This window comes from Ursus arctos, unplaced genomic scaffold, assembly GCF_023065955.2.
Source record: "Ursus arctos isolate Adak ecotype North America unplaced genomic scaffold, UrsArc2.0 scaffold_3, whole genome shotgun sequence".
NCBI classification, from domain to species: Eukaryota; Metazoa; Chordata; class Mammalia; order Carnivora; family Ursidae; genus Ursus; species Ursus arctos.
The window spans coordinates 41,657,005-41,671,770 of record NW_026622985.1 but is presented as its reverse complement, the minus strand read 5'-3'; the positions used below and the strand labels follow the sequence as shown (position 1 = coordinate 41,671,770).

Below are 14,766 nucleotides of genomic sequence, written 5' to 3'. Positions count from 1 at the left end.
TGGTTTGCTTTTGTTTGATTTTAATAGAGACTTTCTACCTCAACTGTTGAACTGATGACGCTCTTTCTCTTTCAGATGCATTCATTTTTATTACAAACTCTTATGATTAATATTAACTCCGAGATGGCCCTGAGCAACTTTTTTTTTATTATAATAATACTTTTTTTTATGTTAGTCACCATACAGTACATCCCTGGTTTTCGATGTAAGGTTCGATGATTCATTAGTGGCGTATAACACCCAGTGCACCATGCAATACGTGCCCTCCTTACTACCCATCACCAGCCTATCCCATTCCCCCACCCCCCTCCCCTCTGAAGCCCTCAGTTTGTTTCCCTGAGCAACTTTTTATAAATGTTAAGTGTTGGTAAAATGAGCTGGGAGTTCCTAACATGTTTGTGGCTTTCAGTGTGGAAGCAAACAGCTTTCAAGCCAATTAATAGGCTAACACTTTCCCCATCATTGAAACTTCATCTTCCCTGAGATCATTTTCCTGTGATTTGCTAGCAGACATTCCACTACAACTGTGAAGATTAAAGGGGCAAATTGTGACTTAATCTCCTGTAACTCTCAGCCTCCTGTTTGTTTATGGTGCAAACTTACAGTGTTTCTACATGGGGGTCATCAGAGGACAGACTAGAAGATCTTAGAAAAGTTTAATGGTGATGATTAATTCTTTGAATTAGTTTCTGCTTCAAAGCCTTCCCACATGGAACAAACTCCTACATTTTTTACCGCTTCCCTTCCTCATTTCCAATTCACCTTTCATTCCCTCAAAATTATGTTCAAATTTCATTGCCTTCAAAATGTGTCCCTTTATAAACTGTGCCATGTCTAATTATCCCATCAATCCACAGTCTCTATTGGTAACCAAAATTTTACACTATGATTATTGGTGCATATTTTCATGAAATAAACATAGTATCTCTAAGTCATAGGGTCTTCTTAATCCTGGCAAGATTCCCCAGTCCAAATATATGTCTATTTACATTGTTTTCCTTATTCATAATTTTGTCATTACTCTGTAGACTTACTTGCATATTGTGATCTTAAAATAGCTATCTATAGAGTGACTATACTTTCTTTTTATATATGTGAGTATATAAGAGATCCCAAAATGTAGGAGTGCAGAAAGAGAGGTGGTAAAATTTGCTTTAAATGAGAAAATTTACGAGTTGAAATTGGTTTTTAACCTAGGCCTAAAAAGTTGATAAATGTGCAGTCATTCTTTTCTGGGCAATAAGGTCTTCTAAGCCTAGTCTTGTTGCAACTATCCCCAGAGCATGGCAAATGGATTTGTTAGACAAGGTATGTCAAGTGAGGGCAGTTGGTGGAATATCTTAAAACACAACAGACACAAAGCCATGCTTGATCTGGAGAACTACAGGGAGTCATTTGAGGGTATAATGTAGTCATAGCAGTGTGGCTGGCAGACTATTTGGTTGGTAATTTGCAGGACAGATTGGAAATGTAAGACTCTCTCAGAGAAAGATCTGAAACCAAGACCTGCGGCGGGGCAGGGAAGAAATAAAACTAAAGGGAAAGCCTTTCCAAGAGCCCTCATTCAGAGAAAGTCCTGCAAGGTTCTCTGAGGAACTGACTGGGACAGAACCCACAAGATGCCTTAGTGTGATGGAGGTTGAGCCTGGAGAGATCAAAACAGGAGATGTATTTCATCATAGAGCAAATGGAATTCTACTGAAATACTTGATGTGGAACTATCTATTTAGATAAGCTTTTAAAGTTAAATTAATTGGGGTACCTGGGTAGCTCAGTCTGTTGCACAGCCAACTCCTGATTTCAGTTCAGGTCATGATCTCAGGGTCCTGGGATCGAGCCCCATGTTGGCCATGCTTAGTCGGGAGTTGGCTTGAGGATTTCTCTCCCTTTCCCTCTGCCCTGCTCCCATTCACTCTCTCTCTCTCTCTAAAATAAATAAGTAAATCTTTTAAAAAATTAAGTTAAATTAAACCAATACATTATAATAAATGTGACGACTATTCTGTTGATTGTATTCATAACTCTTCAAAATGACCCTACTATATAATTTTTCATTTAGAAGCATAATTACTTTCATTTAGTACTGTAATGTAGTTCAGTGTAACCTCATCATAACACTTCCAGAAGCAGCCTTTTTTTCTTCTTGTCTAGAAGACACTGACTGAAAGTAGTTTGGTGCAGCTGTTTAACTTACAGTTTTTCAGAGTCAAAGTAAATTATTTAATCCATGGAGAGAAAGGGAACTAAAGAAGGATTATAGGATGCCGCATGTCTTGGTACTTCTGCTTATCACTGTAAGCTCAATATTCTATAGTATAACTTTTAATTAAAAATTTCATTGAGGGGCGCCTGGGTGGCGCAGTCGTTAAGCGTCTGCCTTCGCCTCAGGGTGTGATCCCAGCATTCTGGGATCGAGCCCCACATCAGGCTCCTCTGCTAGGAGCCTGCTTCTTCCTCTCCCACTCTCCCTGCTTGTGTTCTCTCTCTCGCTGGCTGTCTCTCTCTGTCAAATAAATAAATAAAATCTTTAAAAAAAATTCATTGAGGCCCAAAAGTATTTATAACACAACTCTATAATTTTTAAAATATTAACTGTAACATTTAGTAGTCATGATTACATGAATTGGCTTTTCCTGAGTTTTCTGTATTTCCTCACAATCTTAGCACTTTAAGAAAAAGAAAAATGTAAAATTACTGAATGATCAAGCTTATACTATCAGACCCCTGGAATTGTTTCTACTAGTACCTTTCTGCAAGTCCACTTATAAGCAGAATTAGGAAAAAAAAAATGATTAAGCACATAAATTCAAGTTGACTGAAACGCAGTGGAGCACCTCCGTTCCTATAGTGGTGGGGGACGGATGGTCAGCTCCTCCACTGACAGGAGGTGATGAAAGTAGGCATGGTATTATTATAATAGATGATGTTTTTCAACTATACATGAGACACTGAGCTAGGCACTTAATTTTTTTAAAAATCTCACTTAATACGCATAACAGTACCATAAAATAACTACTATTATTAGCTTCCATTTTGTTGATTAGGAAACTGAATCTTAGAACAAGTTAAATAATTTACTCCAGGGTACATAGTTAATAAGTGGTGGAGCCAGAATTTGAACCAGGGTTGTTTGACTTTTCGTTACTAAAAAAGTAAATTTGGAAGAGATGAAATTAACATTGTAGATTTCAAACTCAACAACAAGAATAATGAAGTCAGGAGAAGGAATTAAGAATGATAAGATGAAATAAACAAAAATAAAAATCTTGGGGAAATAAGGACAAATAAAACTTTGTTTAATCTCAATGCCAGAGATAAAGTTATTATTTGAATTTTCTGGATTTTCCATTATGCTTTTAAAAACATGAGTCACTTCACTTTTTAGTCACTGAAAATAAACAAAGCCAGGTAGTCTGGGACTTTCAGGCAATCAAACAAATAGATAATAAGAAAGGGCATAAAAATGAAGTATTATTTTCAGTTAAATGAAGTAATTACATCTCACATCTTTACTCCAGATCACATGTGCTTTCAGTTATATGCATAATATATTTCACACATAGAGAACATGCATAAAAATGTGCCATGATAGGGGCACCTGGGTAGGTCAGTTGGTTAAGCATAAGACTCTCGACTTGTCATGATCTCAGGGTTGTGAGATCGAGCCCCGAGTCAGCCTCCATACCCAACGAGGAGCCCACTTGGGATTCTCTCTCTCCCTTTCTGCCCTACCTCTCTTAAAAAAAAAAAAAAAAAATGTGCTATGATAGTTGACGTTAAATAGGGATGCAAGTCACGGGCCTAATGTCAGTCTTTGCAGAGTATAAACATGCCCTTTTTTTCTGCCTAACCCCAAGTGAAATCTTCAACCCAAGTTATTGGGAAAGTAAGTCATGGATGTAGTGATTAGAAAGTTGTGTGCCCCGGGCGCCTGGGTGGCACAGCGGTTAAGCGTCTGCCTTTGGCTCAGGGCGTGACCCCGGCGTTATGGGATCGAGCCCCACATCAGGCTCCTCCGCTATGAGCCTGCTTCTTCCTCTCCCACTCCCCCTGCTTGTGTTCCCTCTTTCGCTGGCTGTCTCTATCTCTGTCGAATAAATAAATAAAAATCTTTAAAATAAAAAAGTTGTTTGCCTATGTGTGCAGTTTAAACTAGGTGTATCTTAAATTCATTGAAGCATAAAAATGCAGAGTTATGGTTGGATTCAGCCCTAAATCTTCATTATTTATTTATGACAAGTCATGGTATTTACTGTACTTTGTTAGAATGGGCTTCATGTCATAAATGAAGTTAAAGGTTGCATTAGTGACCACATGAGGGCATGGAGTTGGAAGGTGGGTGCTGCTGGGGAGAGGAAGGCACCTTTTTTTTTCTTTACTTCAGGGTCACCTGATTCATTGTGCAGGACCACAAAGGAATGAAAACACAGAGACTTGAGGTAACACAACAAAGACAAGAAAGAAAACATAGTGGGAACATAAGAGATACACTTACTGGGAATGGAAAGGTTTTGAAGAAGATGATGGAAAAGCAGGAAAATCCTGAAAGCAATTATAGTATGAAGATCCTAGACTGCTTAAAGATATTTGAAAGTCAATAGGTAAATATGTAGATTTTTTTTAAAGACGGAAAGAGAAGGTTAAGCTAGAGGTGATAAATTGGATATGAATTGGTTTCAAGAATGGCATCAAACTGAGTTCCACAAGGAAAACTTTATTCTAGGCTATTACACTAGAAACTGAAATTAACTCCACGGAAACAAAAGGCAGGAATGTTTTTAAGTATTGGGTGAATTAGTGAGAAAGCAATAACGGATGTCAGAGGAGAGATTGATCAGTGTGATGTGTTGAGTACATTGAGTCACTCCTGAGTTTGCAAATATTTTTCTCAGTGATTATGCCATGTGTGTTTGCTAACTGCTACCAGTTGAAGAAGTTGGAGACCTACCATCCTATAGAGACTGAGGTATCTGGGCCCTATCTCCTTTGATGTTTCCATGTCAAAGAAATGGTTCCCAACTCCTTGAGAAAGATATTTCCTGGGTTGTAAGATTGAGAAGAAACTAGGAGAAATTTACATAAATTTCAAAGGGACAGAAAAAGAATTCACAGTTGTAAGTTTTGTTTTTTTTTTTTAATAAATGCTTTAAGAAAAAGGAGGTCAGGGGCCTAAAGACAGGAAGAAACTTGTCAGCTCAGTCAAGAGAAGGGTAGCGTTAAGGCCATCTTGATCAGGTTCTAGGTAATGAACAGTTGGAAATATATAAACGCAAGTGGTCTTTTCAGAAAATCAAGCATGTCCTGGGATTTCTAATCCAATTTTTCTTCCTCATCCAATAAACATTTACTGCAAAATTCTTCTTAAGTTCTGACAGTAACTGAACCAAAGACTTAAGCTATAAAGATACTGAATGAGACAAAATCTCTGGACAGAAGGTTCTCATAGGCTAATGGAGGTAAAGTGGGTCAACAGATGAGTATCAAGTCTTTAAAGTGATATGTCTGGGGCGCCTGGGTGGCACAGCGGTTAAGCGTCTGCCTTCGGCTCAGGGCGTGATCCTGGCGTTATGGTATCGAGCCCCACATCAGGCTCTTCTGCTATGAGCCTGCTTCTTCCTCTCCCGCTCCCCCTGCTTGTGTTCCCTCTCTCGCTGGCTGTCTGTATATCTGTCAAATAAATAAATAAAATCTTTAAAAAAATAAAATAAAATAAAGTGATATGTCTGCAGTGTTGTGGGAACAGAGAGTGTAGAGCATGGCTCCATCTGGGGAATTTGAAAGTCGGAGAAGGTTCACAGAGGAAATAAACACAGTCCTAAACAGCGCTTAGCAAGAGGATGGGGCAACCAGACACGGAGGACAGTGAACACCAAATGGCAAAGGAGTAAGAAAGCGGCATTTCAGTTCATAGAAAAACAAATGGATTTCTGTGGAGAGAATGTAGGGAGACGACGGGCAATGACAGAAGATGAGGATTTCCTATACTCTAGTAAAGAATCCAGCCTTCAGCTAGCAGGTATTAAAGACATTGTAGTGCTTATATTTGCACTTTAGAAACACACTTTGGGGTCAAGGTGGATAAGGGCTGCAGGAGAAATGGAAGATAGCAGGAAATGGGAGAAACGTGCACAATGGCCTGGCAGAAAACATGGAGATAGTACATTGAATAAATCAGATTCACTACCTGGACGTCATAGCTGAGAGAGTGCAGGGATTAAAAATTATTGGGAAGCTTCCCATTTAAGAAGAAGAGATATGAGGTTCTCTTCAGAAAGAGTACAGAAGAAAGAGGTATACGACTCAATTCATGGGTCTTTTACTTCAATAAGCTGAGAGTGACTCCAGACTTATATAGCTTGCAGTTGTTATGAAGTTCAGATAGGATGGTTATATGAAAATGCTCTCTGGAAAGATCCAGGCAAATATGAGATTTCCTTCTTTTCCCATCTCAATTCTTTTTTGAATTTATATTGCTTATCAATAAATAAGTAAATATATAAGTGACTTCCACTGTCAGAGTCAATATGAAATTTTAAGACAATTTCTGAAGAATACAAAAGACATCCAACAGCTCAATAATAATTCTCAGGATTGCTATAGAGTTTGTTTAGGTCTGTCAAGGGAAATCTGTCCCAAAAATATAATACTAGAGGCTTTCTAAAAATCTTGGCTCTATATCTGGTTTCTCTCTGCTTTAATTTCTCCTTTCTGTTTACCCCCCTCTCAATTCCATTACATTGATGCACTTCAATTCTTCGATGCCTTCTGGAGGCACATTGCATGTAGTACTACTGTGACTGTTAAAAATCACCCATAGCAATCTGCACATTTCTATGATTAAAAAGAAATTAGAATAATGCAAGGAACATTTCGGGAATAGTGCTAAACATGTATACCCCTGACATTAAAATACAATTAATTATATTTTTACTGTATTAATGTTGTGTTCTTTGCTCATGTCCTAAGCTATAACAACCTTGACACTATAAAAACCTTCATAAACCAAGATTTATCTTTTATATTACATTTAAGCTCTAGTACAATGAATGCAGTAAACTTTCAGCATATACTTTACCAAGAAAAAGAAGTCTATCCTCTGATCGCACTTCTCATTTTGTTTTATTTTTATGGAAATTGTCATGAATTTTTAGTGTAATTACTTCAAACAGATGTTCAATTCTCCTATCTTGATAATAGGAAAAACAGTAGAATGAAAGCAGATACTTTGGAAGAGTTCATGAAAGAGTTTGGTAAAGCTCATTAAATAGACCAAACAAGGGGAAATTCGGGGGTTACTTTAAAGATGTCAAAATACATGTTTAAATTGATTAAATGATGAATTATTAAAAATATATTCTTAAAATTATATTTGTGAAGACAGAGATTGGAAGACACCAAGTAAAACATTCAAATCTTGTTTTAAGTTCATAAAAATAAATAAACCCAAGCATTTTCATTTTCTTTCTCAACCTTTTATATAGGGTATCACAAACAAGTTTAAGCCAGATATGCTTTAGTTAAGGCTTCACAGTAAGACAGAAGTTGTAATATGTAGACAACGGTTCATTCATTTCTTTCTGTGTTACATATTTCATGTAAAATATACATTTTTGTAGGTTTGCTTAAGATGCCTAGAGCTTTATGGGGGGGAATGAAAGTCATATAAATATAAAACAGTCCTTTGAAAATTTTATGTTGGAAAATGTATGCCAAAAATATATAGTGTATTTAATATACAGTGGCAAGTGTGCAGATTCTAAACGTTTAGGACATTATGTTCAGGATCTCGCTGAGAAATTGTCCTCAGGAAGACTAAAGGAAAAAACAAACAGGTTGCATTGGTCTGCACCTCAATGAGCTGTAGAACCACACCATTCACTAAAATGATAATCAGATTTATCTGCTCAGATTTATTTGGATGCACATACAGATAATCAGAGGTTCTATAATGGGGACATACAGTAGTTGAAAATGTCCTAACAGTAGGGTAATATATATGGAAAAATGGAGTTTCCAAGATGCTCAGCAGGAAAATTTTCATTCTTCTATATGGAAAGACTATAAATTAACCTGATATTTAGGTATGTACATGTTTAATTTACTACCATATTACCATACTCTGAAGTAATGTCATGCAAAACAGTTCTTATCTAATTAAAATAGTGTTTATCATAAACAAGTTTTAATGTGAAGAAGAGGGATGAAATTATTTTCTGAAGCACTTATAGGTAAAGACTTCATTTCCAGGGTCACTTTTTATATTAAAAATAAGATAGACATTGCACTCATAGAAAGTGGTTGAAAATCACAAATTATGGAATTACCTGTGATGGCCATAAACCCAGCTTTTCTTTCTCCCCTAATGTTTCCCTGATGACTTGTGCCTGGAATGCTCCTGGACAGTTAGCTTAAAAGAACACACGTCCTAAGGGTTCCTGTTAATGGTCAGTGAGTTGAGTTGATTAAAGCACTCATAGAAAGCAAAGTCAGAGATGTAAGCAATTTCATATTTTCATGTATCCATTGCCATTTTTTCAATGGCTATAAGCAAAAATATGTAACCTTGGACATGTCAACATGCATATTCTTTGTATTTGAGACAGTATATGGCCGCCACTATGCTTCACTCTGTCCCGAAAAACAACTTAGAGTGCCAGTTTCTTGACTTCTTTGTAGACAAAGTCTCATCCATTATTAACTCTCTTGGCATTCCGAGTTCTCCCTACCACCATGCCAGTTAAAAGTAGATTGGGAATTGGTTAAAACTCAGTTCAAATTTCTGCTTCTTTAAACTTCTGTTCTTTGAGACAGTAAACTTATTGTGCTTCAGTTTCCTTTCAAGTAAAAAATAGATGTTAGTACCTATGTCAGAAGGTTGTTGTGAAAGGTACAAACTTCCAGTTACAAAATAAATGAGTCATGGGTATGTAACGTACAGCATGGTGACTCTATTGATAATTCTGTGATGCATATTTGAAAGTTGCTAAGAGAGTAGATTTTAAGTCTTTATCACTAAAAAAATGTAACTGTATATAGGGACAGATGTTAACTAGACTTATTATGATTGTTTCACAATATATACAAATATCAAGGCATTAAGTTGTACGCCTGAAACTAATATTTTATGTCAATTATACCTCAAAAAAATGTGTGGTGACAATTAGCCAAGATGATATATGCTATATTCATAGCACAGTGCTTGACAAAAGATGGGCAATCAGTAACCACTCATTGAATGTTTTCATCTGAGTGTACCCTGTATAAAGGGAAGTCTAAAGGGAAATCCCACAGAGAAACGATTGATGTTAGGTATGAAATCCAGATGAATCTGTAGCTACTCATTTAAGAAGCAGTCTGGTCCTATTCAAAACACAAGAGAAGAAAAGCAGAAAAATTCTAGAGCAATACTTCTCAGATTTTATGTGCACACAGGTCACCGGGGGATCTTTATGAAATGCAAATAATGATTTAGTGGATAGGATCTGAGAGTGCATTTCTGGCAAACTCCAGGTGGTGCATATGCTGCCTGCCCGCTGATTACACATTAACAAAGTCCTAGAGCACTTGAGTGGATGGCAAATTAAGAAATACTATACTTAAATCCATATTCATCTAACCCAGCATTCTGTTTCCTGATACAACAGGTTAAAATTAATTAAGTCATGTGTTCATTTAGCAAAAGATTATTTAGTGTCCGTTATGTGCCAGGCACTGTTTAAGGTTCTAAGTATAAAATAACAAGAGAGTTAAAGATCATGCCCTCATTGGGTTTTTAATCTAGTGGTAGGGTTAGAAAATAAACTTGGAAATAATTCATTAATATAGTTTACAGTGGAAACTGGAAACGTATTCAGCTATATTGAAAATAAAATGCAGTTACTGGGAGATTGTGTATTGTCAATTAAGCCTTCCTCTAGGAAGGAGACAATTTTTTTAAAATAATTTTTATTATGTATAGCTAAACTGTGGAAGGAGACAATTGAACTGAAACCTGAATATTGAAAAGTAGTCTGCCATGAGATCTGAAATTTTCATACAAAATAAAGAGAAAATGCCAAGTCCCTGAGGTAGTGATGAGATTGGTCTGTAGGAGAAAAGAGGAAAAATCACTGTGGCTAGAACATAGAGCCATCATTTGGATTCAAGACAATGAGGAGCATTCAGGGGCAGGGACTTACCTGGCAATTTGGGAGGATGCAGTAAGGGCTGAAATCTAAGGGAATTTAGAGGTTGGAGCCAAGGTGGGTTTTAATAGCTCCACAGAGGATTAAGATGTTCTCTAAAAGGAATGTGCCTGCAGGAAAATACACCTAGCTAAGCGGAACAAGACAAGTGAAAAGACCTAACATAAAGGTATGGGACACGGGTTGGAAAAAAAAAAAAGGAAGAAGAAGAACTCATAAAACAAGAAAGGCTGAAATTGTACATCCCTTAAGTTTACACTACAAGAAAGAGGAATATACCACTTATGCTATGAAAATTAATTTTATAATAGCACCCATGTAGCACAATTTCATTTCCTGCAGAATGAATTAAATTTTTCTGAGTAGAAATGATTAACTATGAGAAGAATAAAACTGTAATTCCTGGTTGATTATAGGCTATAGCCTCAAACTTGCCTTACTTTTCACAGGATATTAGAAACGAAAGTGAAAGAGAGTAGATAAAACGTTAAAAGTAGCAATGAAGAGAATTAGACATGTGCAAGTCCCCTCTTGCCCTCAGAAAAAAGTTTAGTAGGAAAGAGTCATCATTATTATGTAAATTGTAAAATATTAAATACCTTGTACTATAATGATTTTTGTACTCTACCTTCGGTACCTATAAATCTACAATCTATCTTCGTATTATTTTACTGGGATCTAAGCCAAACCCTAAAGCCAATAAAAGCAGAATTAAAAGAGATCCCACAGATCACAGTAACTAAAGATTGAATGATATAATGATGAGTCCATTGTCATTTCAGTGAGTCTTACTTGAGAGCAAATCTAATCATTTAAAGCCTTGCAAACCGGTGGCTTATTAATGTTCCACTTGACTTCTGATTGTGTCTAATGATTTAAGGCCCTACAAACTAGTAGCTATTAACCTGTTAGAGCATTTCCAATTGACTTCTGATTTTCTGTCTTGTTTTTCCAAACACATGAATAAAGGACCGTACATTAACATGCTCCTAGGTCTGAGTTTTGTTTTTTTTTTCTAATAGCAATGAGAGTAGCATAATTAGTCACTCTTTCTCACCTGAAAGTGTAATGGCCCAGGGCACACATTTGTAATATATTTATCCAGAATTATGGTCATGTTTTGTGGCAAAATAGTAGATTAACTTTTGCTTGTTTGTGTATTGTTTTGCTCTGTTCCGCTGACGTCATCGGCACCCTACATTAACTAGCGACACCGTAGAGTTCATCTCATATTCTATTTTGGTCATTTACTTGTAATCCTTTTATTTATCTTTGGCGTTCGTTAACCACAAAGACATTTTCTTCCTCATTGGCCTTTTGTATATCTCATTGTATTCATTCAACAAATATTAAGGAGTGCCAATCTCTAGAGCTCTCAGGGCAAGGAGGGGAGTGGAGTGAGATGAAGCTGGGAACAGAAGCCAGAGCCAGGTCATTTGAGGTCTTGTAAACATTTAAGAACTCTTATCTCTGTCTTAAGAGCGACAGGAAACTACTGGAGAGTTTTAAGCGCTGGAGTGACACCATCTCCTGCCGTTTGCTTACCTTGTCGTTTTTCTCCCCCTCTCCCAGTGGAACCTCTTACACAGTGGTTTTATATTGTTAGCCTATCATTTACATATCTTGGCTATTTCCAACTAACAAAGTGATTTTTTATGAAAGAAAGGGTTGGCAGTCATACAAAAATAAATTCTCTGGGAGACACAGAGTTTGCAGAGATACCTGAGCCGGTTCATGAGAATATATGGTGCATGCTACGGATAGAGGTGTTATTTGTCCATGATGCTGTAAACGGTGCACCTCCAATAATGCAATAAAAAGGGGAACATGATTCATTGGTGCTCCTTACTGTAAGGTTAATATTATAAAAGTCACTACCTGGGCCGCTATCTGTAGTATACAAATACTTCCAGCCCTGTGCTTGTATCTACACACCTAAGCTTCTGATAATAAAAGAAGCTTCACTGAAGGATATATATTCATTCCTCGTGTTCTTTTAACATCTGGCTGTAGTGGGCTTTGTTTTAGCTTTGTTTTTTAAATGAGAATAAAATAACCTAATTTATCTTGGTGCCCATCTGGTTACAATTGCTCATTTTACATTTATTTAAAAATGATAGATTGTTCGTGATGATGTCTTCCCCAGGAGAAGAAGTTGACAGACAGCTGTGCAGAGATGCCATCTTCCCGATCCCTGTTGCCTGTTACGCCTCCTGCCCAAAGGACTGCGTGCTCAGCATGTGGTCTGCGTGGTCCTCCTGCTCGCACACCTGCTCGGGGAAAACCACAGAAGGGAAACAGATCCGGGCCCGGTCCATTCTGGCCTATGCCGGTGAGGAAGGTAAGGTTGGTCACTAGCTTCCAAAGGGGGTTTAGATTCCTTTCAGAAGTTGGCATTTCCTTCCTTCCTTCCTTCTTTCCTTCCTTCCTTCCTTCTTTCCTTCCTTCCCTCCCTTCCTTCCTTCTTTCCTTTCTTTTTTTTTTTTTTTTCCTTCCTGGCCTTCTGAGGTTAAGGTGATGCTGTATAAAAATCTACTTCCAGAACCCCAGCAATCCAAGGAAATTTAATATCTGTTAACCTATGGAGCAACTTCTGTTCCCCCAAATTAATCTTGAAAATAGATCTTTAAGAAAAGAAGAAAGACTTTTAAAGACTTTTAGAAATAAACCTACTTTGCCTTTCCTCTTTCCTAATAATTGCTTTCTAGTTTGAATGCTAAACCTGTGAAAAAGTATGAAAATGGCTCCCCAAATTCCAGATGTCAGGTTTGATGATTTTTTTCTCGATTGCAGTAGTCAGTTTTTCCCTTTGAAATCACATTCTTCCTTCTCATAAATAGGCATATATGTTCAATAATAAAAGTGTTTCATTTTGTTTTTTAAAGAAACACCAGCATGACTATTACTTGACTGAAAATTACAGGGATTTTCTTCCATCCGGGTTTCTGAACGTAGGCTCTAAGATCCAGAAGTCTCATATGTAGGTTGTGTTCATTTTTCAAATATGCTGCTCCTTCATCACCTCATCCTATTGGGGGAATAAAGCGTGCTTTGTCAGAGATTCATACTTCACTTGTGTAAGCTTTATTGTTGAGAAATATAAGGCTCTTGGTAATTATCTCTCAAGCTTACATCCAAATGCTAATTTGGCCTCTGTGTTGCTGGGTGATATAATGTCATAGTTAATCTTGTCATTCTTGAGAATAACACAGGAGTAAGAAAAACATAGAAGTCATCAAGTTGCATCACATTAAGGCATGTTCTGTCTCAAGAATATGGACGTATATTATTTAAACATTATCAAGCTGAATGACTTTCTCCTCATTCATATTTAGCATTAATAAGTAATGATTTCTATTTGTAATATACATGTGTTTCTCTGTGTATATTCCCAAATAGTAAATTGTGGAGGAGTTTTTAAGCCACAGGTTTTATTTTTCTACTTATGATATATTTTAGTGATAGAAACCTGATAGTGTTTTCATTTGGTCAGACTTGCTATCTGTGAATATAATGGCTATGCAAAAATGTAACTACCTTGGTCTTAAGACATGAGAGAAAAAATTAGCATATTTGACACAACCTATAGGAAAATTTAGAATTTTCTTCAAAGTGTTTGAAAATCTTTTTCCGGTCACCTTCATATACATTTAACCATTTGCTACCCCCCAAAAAGTGTATCCGGGTACCAAATAAAAAAAACTAGAACATTTTAGAAAGCTATATTCCTCGTCTTATCAAACAATAACTCTAACCTTGAATAGATTATATTCAGACTTCAAACTCTATCAGCTCAGATTATGTCTTGGACTTCATTAAAATTAGATCTGTGGTCACCCTGCTTCCTATAAATCTATTATACTCTGCAGACACTTGCTGTGTGACTAGTAATGAGTGACTTTTCACCCCGAGAGTCACATGGCAGAGATTTTGCCATGCTTGCAGAACTCACCAGATCATTATTTCTATAGACATGATGCTTCACACTGAAAGGTCATGAAATGCTTTAAAGGCAAAAATTTATGATTGCTCTTTGATATGTATCATCCACTTAGTTTGAAAGGGTGAGACTTCGATAATTTTTAATTAAGTTTAGTAGCCACTTCATAAGCAAGCCATTCTGGAAAATTATAGTTGTTTATATAGTAAATCATAAAGGCATGAATTCAAAACATGATTTTAAATGGAAACCATACAGGAAGCTGTCAGCGGAGAATCTGAGACTGCTTGTCTCTGTTAATAACAGTTACAAAAACTGGTATAATTATATGAGGTATTTAAAAAGGAATCTGTCCTTCAAAAACTATTTAGTACCTATTATTCGCTGGACACCGAAACATTTTCTCTTTCACAAAATAAGTCTCATAATTTTGAGCTAGTTTTAAAATTATTTTAAAACTTTGCTTGCAGGAAGTTTTAAAATATGCTTCCCTGCTAACTAGATAACACTTTATAATCCTGCGCAAACGTAGGTCTTTCTGTTATTCCCCAAGAATTAATGTTTTGTATGTGTCAAACATGTTCTAATTTTTCTAAATCAGAAAATTACTGTGATAACCTTAAGGGAAAAGGTCACATTATT

The 14,766-nt window shown here is 36.5% G+C and overlaps 1 protein-coding gene across 1 annotated transcript in view; it reads left to right on the top strand.

Annotated features, from left to right (window-relative positions):
- The window catches only part of THSD7A (thrombospondin type 1 domain containing 7A), a 426,859-nt gene that overhangs the window by 314,705 nt on the left and 97,388 nt on the right, over nucleotides 1–14,766 (top strand). The window contains exon 7 of the mRNA XM_026506586.4: nucleotides 12,331–12,525. Coding sequence (XP_026362371.2) covers nucleotides 12,331–12,525 — 195 coding nt within the window. The remainder of the gene's footprint in view (nucleotides 1–12,330; nucleotides 12,526–14,766) is intronic.